The sequence below is a fragment of the Amborella trichopoda genome, chromosome 1 (genome assembly GCF_054954075.1).
Source record: "Amborella trichopoda isolate Santa Cruz 75 chromosome 1, AtrichopodaSantaCruz75HAP2 v2.0, whole genome shotgun sequence".
Lineage (NCBI taxonomy): Eukaryota > Viridiplantae > Streptophyta > Magnoliopsida > Amborellales > Amborellaceae > Amborella > Amborella trichopoda.
Window position 1 is genome coordinate 4,420,781 of NC_142336.1, and position 6,727 is coordinate 4,427,507.

Below are 6,727 nucleotides of genomic sequence, written 5' to 3' on the forward strand. Positions count from 1 at the left end.
AATATTTGGTTGGGTTGGCCTTGATTCGGACCTAACCTGACAAGGTCTCGAAGGGACATGGACCTAAACCTGACCTTAGCGGTCGGCTTGACTTATCCTATACCCGATTTGGTTGCCATCCATATTTAAATTCCATCTTTAGATGCTCAAATAGATTTGCAAGCCATCATAAAGATTTTCGGTGCCAATTTTCTCACCAGGGTTTTAGGTGTGGTTTTATCAAATATTGTAAATCTCTGGCTTGCAAAACCGCATCAATAAGTAAATGATGAAGTTTTTACAAAGCCTAGGCTTTATGAAAAACAAATAAAGCCTCATCTCAAATCCTCGAAAAGCACTTTCGGCAATTAATATCTCCATGATGACTCTAAAATTAATTTTCAATACTGACAATAAAATTTGAAACTAAAAAATGTCTTGATCTTACACATCTTTGAACACTTATTTTTAGGGTAAAATGGATGGTGTAGACAATTTGTTAAAGTATAAATTATTTTTAGAGTTTAGAATCTTAATTTTTTTTTTACAACTGTTGAAGCTCAGATGTTTGATGTTTGAATTGCAATTTTCGATGAGTTATAAGGTGAGATTTTATTTATTTTAATAGGACTAGAGTCCTATCAAACCATTTCCATAAATAAATAATTTTATTTACTAAATTATTAAGTTAAGTAAAATAGTGATATGAGGAAAAAAAAAAAAAAAAAAAGAAAAGAGGAAAAAAAACAAAAATAGTTTGGAACCCTATCTAAAACTTGTTAATGGATCAAACAAAATTGTAGGGGATCAAACAAAGAGGACTACATGAATATTATTAGTTAGAGAGAGAGAGAAGAGAGAGAAACTACAAAAATAAAAAAACAAATAAAAAAGAGTGAGAAAATGTTAAAAAATCCCTTAAAAGAAGGAAATGATTGCACAGAGCGACTCGAGCAAACAATAGGCGTAGCGCGTGCCTGTTCGCACGTGCCTTACAGTCACCACAACATCATTCACTCTCTTTCTCTCTCTAAAAAAATTTAAATGAAAAAGAAATGCAAAGAATCCTGCAACTCCTGCTTGGATACTGTGTGTTTGTGTTTTCTTTTTCTCTCTCTACATTTTTACGGCTGTTCTCTCTCTCTCTCTAAAGCCTGAAGTGTGTTTAGTCTGCCAACGCCTTTAACTATTTCTCTCTCCTCTCTCTCTCCTCACCACAATGTAAAGAATGCTGCAACCTCTGGTTGACGTGTTGAACTCTCTCTCTCTAGGAATTTCTTACTGTGGTTTCTCTCTCTTCCCAATGAAGTATTAAATCCCCCTGAATTCAACCATTGTCTCTCTCTCTCTCAGTTATTAAACCCCCCATAAACCTACAATCTCTCTCTAAGCGGTCTACCTTCCCTAGAACAACCTGCTCCCTGCCGGACTGGTTTTACGGGTTCAAATTCCGGCCATTTTCGGGTTCTCTCTCTTCATTCGGTTTCTTTCTAAGCTGTAACTTGTTCCGTTTTTTAGAGAGAGAAAAAATCTTAAAGCTTACCCATTTGTCTGGTTCTTTCCATATCATGGGTTGATCCCATTCTTCCTGTCCTCTTTAGTTAAGGACGCTGTTTTGTTTATATTCTCTTCCCTCTTTCTATTCTTCCTCTCTCTTCACTTTCTATTTCTTCTTCTCTCTCTAGAATACCCACTATTTTTACGGCGAAAGTCGGGTGATTGTTGCAGGTGCAAAGTTTCAGAGAATGGGTTTATTCCATTATCATTGAACTCTTAACTGGTTTTCTGACATTCCCCGATTTATCTCTCTTAAATACTACTTGAAAGCTGCTTCTTAACCACTAAACTCCACCTGAAAATATTCTAAATCTCCTGGACTGGTTTTTCCGGTTAAGGATCCGGCAATCCGAAACGACCCAAGTTTCAGTTGAGTTGCTTTCTCATTCTCTCTCTAAACTCCGTCAACTGGGTTTTCCTGCATTTTTCTCTGTCCTCCCTAAAAACCCATTTCATTGTCTCAAAAACGCCAAAACCCATCTAACAAAACGCAGGTTTTGTAGAGAGAAACAGGGGACTTTCTAGAGAGAGAAACCAGGAGACCAAATATTTTCTCGAGAGGGAAACAAGACAAGCAATATGATCAAGGGCAGTGATCTCTACCACGTTTTAACAGCAGTTGTTCCTCTTTATGTGGCTATGATCTTAGCTTATGGCTCTGTAAAATGGTGGAAAATTTTCAGTCCAGACCAGTGTTCAGGCATTAACAGATTCGTGGCCTTATTCGCCGTTCCTCTTCTCTCTTTCCATTTCATCTCAACCAACAATCCTTACGCCATGAATCTGAGGTTCATAGCAGCTGATACTCTTCAAAAGCTCATTGTTCTCTCTGTTCTCTTCTTCTGGTCGAAAACCAGTCGAAGGGGTTGTCTCGAATGGGCTATCACTCTATTTTCTCTCTCTACACTGCCCAACACTCTGGTTATGGGTATTCCCCTTCTCAAAGGAATGTATGGTGATTTCTCTGGCTCTCTAATGGTGCAAATTGTCGTTTTACAGTGCATTATATGGTACACTTTGATGCTTTTTCTCTTCGAATACAGAGGAGCCAGGCTTTTGATCTCAGAGCAATTTCCTGATAATGCTGGTTCCATTATATCAGTTGCAGTGGAATCAGATGTCCTCTCCTTCGATGGGAGAGAGCCATTGCAAACTGAAGCGGAGATTGGAGAAGATGGGAAGCTCCATGTTAGAGTGAGAAAGTCGACTTCTTCTCGCTCGGAGATATTCTCTCGTCGATCGCAAGGATTGAATTCAGGAAACTCCATGACCCCGCGACCTTCGAACCTCACCAACGCAGAGATTTACAGTCTTCAGTCCTCGAGGAACCCGACACCGAGGGGTTCGAGCTTCAATCACAGTGATTTTTTCTCGATGGTTCAAGGAAAAAATGCAGGAGTTAGTCCTAGGCAATCGAATTTTGGGAATTCGGGGGTTGAGGAGGAGAGAGAACGGGCTAATGGGGTGTATCATAATCTTCATAACCAGAAGCAGGGGAAACAGGGGAGGAAAGAGAATGAGGGAAGGGACTTGCATATGTTTGTTTGGAGCTCGAGCGCTTCGCCGGTTTCAGAGGGTGGGATTCATGTGTTTAGAGGAGGGGAGTTTGGGCATGAAAACCATGGTGGTGCTGACCTGAGGTTGGGGATGGGTCCTCATGGTGGTGAAGTTGCTAAAGGTTGGTTCTCTCTCTATCTCTCTCTCTCTCTCTCTCTCTCTCTAAGTGAAGTTTTTGTACTTTTCAGTAACTCATCACTTTTCACTTTACAAAATCTCTCTCTAGTGTGGGTCTCACTTTTTTTTTCTTTCAATTGTGTGTAACATGGTAACTCTTTATTCAGCATTTCTCTCTCCAGAATTTCTCTCTCTCTGATACTGCTCTATTACTCATGTGTTCTTTGAATAGCTTCTATTTGACATTAATTTGCTTTGTGATATTATGTCTATGTTTGTTACCAGATGTCTTTTTTTCTACATCTTAATAGTTTCTCTCTCTAGTCTCTTGTAATTTGTTTTCTCTCTCCATGGGTTCTTTCCCTTTCTTGGGTTTATTAAGTTGGTCTATTTGCTATTTTTGGCTCCTTGTTTTTTTGCATGTTTCTCTCTGGTTAGTTAAACTGGTTTCTGTTTTTTTGTCTAACTGAACAGAGTCTGGTTCTTTTTCTGGTCATGTTTTGTTTGTGGTTCCTACTACTTGTGATCATGTCTGCTTCCATTTGTTTCTTGTTTATCTACTCTCTCTATATTATATTTCATACATGTGTGATGCTTCCTGTTACAAAAGAGCCCCTGTTTCATTGTCTCTCTGATTGTAGTATATGTTTCTGACTTTATTCTTCATAACAGTCCTGGTCTTCTATTTTGAATCTAGCATGGAATTCTCTCTCTCATTTCAGTAACAATTTCTATACAGTATGACTAATATGGTGTCTCTCCCTCTAATGAAACTAAATTAGCTTTTCTATGTTGTTGCAGAAGCCAATCATGAAAGCTATGACGAGTTTGGTAGAGACGATTTCAGCTTTGGGAACAGGCCATTGTCTCAGGGTGATGAGTCTCTTCCTAGAGATGGCCATGGACCCAGCCTTTCTAAGTTCGGTTCGAGCTCAACAGCTGAGCTCCACCCGAAGGCAAGTGGCGATGGCGGTCCGAAACCTTCGGCTATGCCTCCAACGAGCGTGATGACCAGGCTCATTCTCATCATGGTCTGGCGCAAGCTTATTCGAAATCCCAACACTTATTCAAGTCTCATTGGCCTTACTTGGTCTCTGGTTTGTTTCAGGTTTGAGCTCTCTCTCCCTAAGATTTGGATTCAATGCTCTCTAGCTATAATTCTCATTTCCATGGTTTCCTTTTCTCTCTGATCTTTTGTGGTTTGATACTCTTGTTTTCCTCTGGAATTTCTTCCAAACTGTTTGACATTCTCTCTTCTGAGGTCTCCTATGTTTGCATTCTCTCTCTCTCATATATTCTCTATATAACATACAGGTGGGGCATACAAATGCCTGTTATTGTTGCACGTTCCATATCGATTCTCTCTGATGCAGGTCTGGGAATGGCCATGTTTAGTCTTGGTATGATCCAGCAACTGAAAAATATTCTATTTTTTTATTTTTTGGTGAAATTCTTGTTCAAATCTGTCGCAATTTCATTTGTATCTGATTAAACTTGAAAGAAAATCATTCTTGGTCTTTAATTTTGTGGAATCTTCAATGAATTCCAGGGCTTTTCATGGCTCTGCAGCCTAGGATCATTGCCTGTGGGAATTCTATTGCAGCTTTTGCGATGGCTGTTAGGTTCCTCACAGGCCCTGCTATCATGGCTGTCGCCTCCATTGCTGTGGGACTGAGAGGTGTTCTCTTGCACGTTGCGATTGTGCAGGTAAACTCACAATGACATGAGAGAGAGAGAGAGAGAGAGAGAGAGAGAGAGAGAGAGAACTGTGCAAGGGAGTGTGTGTGTGTGTGTGAGAGAGAGAGAACTGTGCTAGGGAGTGTGTGTGTGTGTGTGAGAGAGAGAGAACTGTGCAAGGGAGTGTGTGTGTGTGTGAGAGAGAGAGAGAACTGTGCAAGGTAGTGTGTGTGTGAGAGAGAGAGAGAGAACTGTGCAAGGTAGTGTATGTGTGTGTGTGAGAGAGAGAGAGAGAGAGAGAGAGAGAGGGGGGGGCGAGAAATTGTATGTACTAACAATTTCTACTTTGAACAGGCAGCACTCCCTCAAGGAATTGTTCCATTTGTTTTTGCCAAGGAATACAATGTGCACCCTGATATACTGAGCACTGGGTACGAACCCTTATGTTTATTTAGTTTTTAGTGCTGGCAATGGCCGGGGTACCTAGCTTTCGGAATACCGGTGCTTGGGCCTGAAGATTTGGCACAGTCGCCTGGCGGGCCTGTGCTGGGCCGTAGTTGCCCAGCCAGGTCCCTTTTTTACTTTGTTTGCATAAAAATGCTATCCGGCCTTGCCCTCCTGGGCATGGCCGGGCCTGAGATAGGGTTCTCTTTCACCGGCGGTTGGGATCCAGGATCCAGCCCATTGCCACCCTTACCTCTCTACCCTTCTTTCTTTGTTTTCTCTACTCGTGTTGTATTATGCATATGCTTGTAAATATCTCTAGTTTCTATTATATGCTTCTTTCTCTGGTTTCTTTAATATAGTATGTACAAATTACTATCCTTCTGTGGGTCTCTACTCTATTTTTTACTGTGAATTGGCCATTTTCTCTCTCTATAACTTACTTCCTTTTTATGTGAATCCCCCCTTCTTTTACTTGGAATATTTGGTCCTCTCTCAATAGCAATAGGATTTCGCTTCTTTTCTTTTACTTTTCCTCACTGGTGTCTGTCCATCTTCCCTTACTTGCTCATGAATCTCTCGTTCTTCCTGCAACTGACTAATTTTTCCTAATGTTGGCCACTACATCTCTTTTTCTCTCTCTGAAAAATCAAAATTTCTCTCTCTACTTTTGCAGGGTCATCTTTGGCATGCTGATTGCTTTACCCATCACCCTGGTCTACTACATTTTGCTTGGACTATGATGACCCCCTCTAAAATAGCAGCAAAGCCAGCTCAAAGGCTGGGAGGACTTGCTTTCTCTCTCAAGAATCTAGAGAGAAGAGAAAGAGAGAAGCTCTATCTTTTTGCAGAAAACTGAAGGATTGGAGAGTACCAGTAGAGAGAGAAAGGAATGGTGCATGAGGACTTAACTAGCCATTGGTAGGAACTTTTTTGAGCATGGAAAGGTAATGGAATCTTGGGTGGTCTGGTTTTTTTTTGGGGATTCTCTCACTAAAAGTGGAAGAGAGAGAAATACTGGGCTCTGCATCCTGTTGCATGTAATGAATGAAAAAGTAAGCTCCTTTTTTGTTTATCAAAAAGAATGTCTTCCTTTTGTTTGGGCCCACTTTATTCCTTGTGTAGGGTTGAGAGGATTCAGCTTCCATGTTTCTGGTAAAAAAAAAACAGACATTGTTTTAAACAAGTTTTGCTGGAGACAGAGTCCATGGGAAGATACCCTGGTTTAGAGAGGGAGAGAGAGGCTCTCTCATGTCTAGAGAGAGAGAGAGAGACACAGAGATTCTCTCATGTCTATAGAAGGGTTTCCTATAGTTTAATTTGGAGAAAGATTCTCTTTAGAGGCTGAGGTCTAAAGACTAGAGAGGAATTTTGATTATGGAGCCATAATTTAGTA

General features: G+C 40.6%; 1 protein-coding gene across 1 annotated transcript; it reads left to right on the forward strand.

The window, feature by feature from the left end:
* The first annotated feature begins 925 nt into the window (after window positions 1–925).
* Window positions 926–6,413, forward strand: LOC18427150 (putative auxin efflux carrier component 1c). The gene is made up of 6 exons (XM_088858085.1): window positions 926–3,214; window positions 4,012–4,318; window positions 4,525–4,610; window positions 4,760–4,917; window positions 5,242–5,318; window positions 6,008–6,413. The coding sequence occupies exons 1-6, from the start codon at window positions 2,116–2,118 to the stop codon at window positions 6,072–6,074; spliced, it is 1,794 nt and encodes a 597-aa protein (XP_088714211.1). The 5' UTR covers window positions 926–2,115; the 3' UTR covers window positions 6,075–6,413.
* The last annotated feature ends 314 nt before the right edge of the window (window positions 6,414–6,727 follow it).

Bases quoted from the DNA above. Each gene is read 5' to 3' on its own strand.
- LOC18427150 (XM_088858085.1), top strand. From the start codon at position 2,116: ATGATCAAGGGCAGTGATCTCTACCACGTTTTAACAGCAGTTGTTCCT. The intron at 4,918-5,241 runs GTAAACTCACAA...TACTTTGAACAG, and splicing joins TGCACGTTGCGATTGTGCAG to GCAGCACTCCCTCAAGGAAT. The intron at 5,319-6,007 runs GTACGAACCCTT...CTACTTTTGCAG, and splicing joins CCTGATATACTGAGCACTGG to GGTCATCTTTGGCATGCTGA.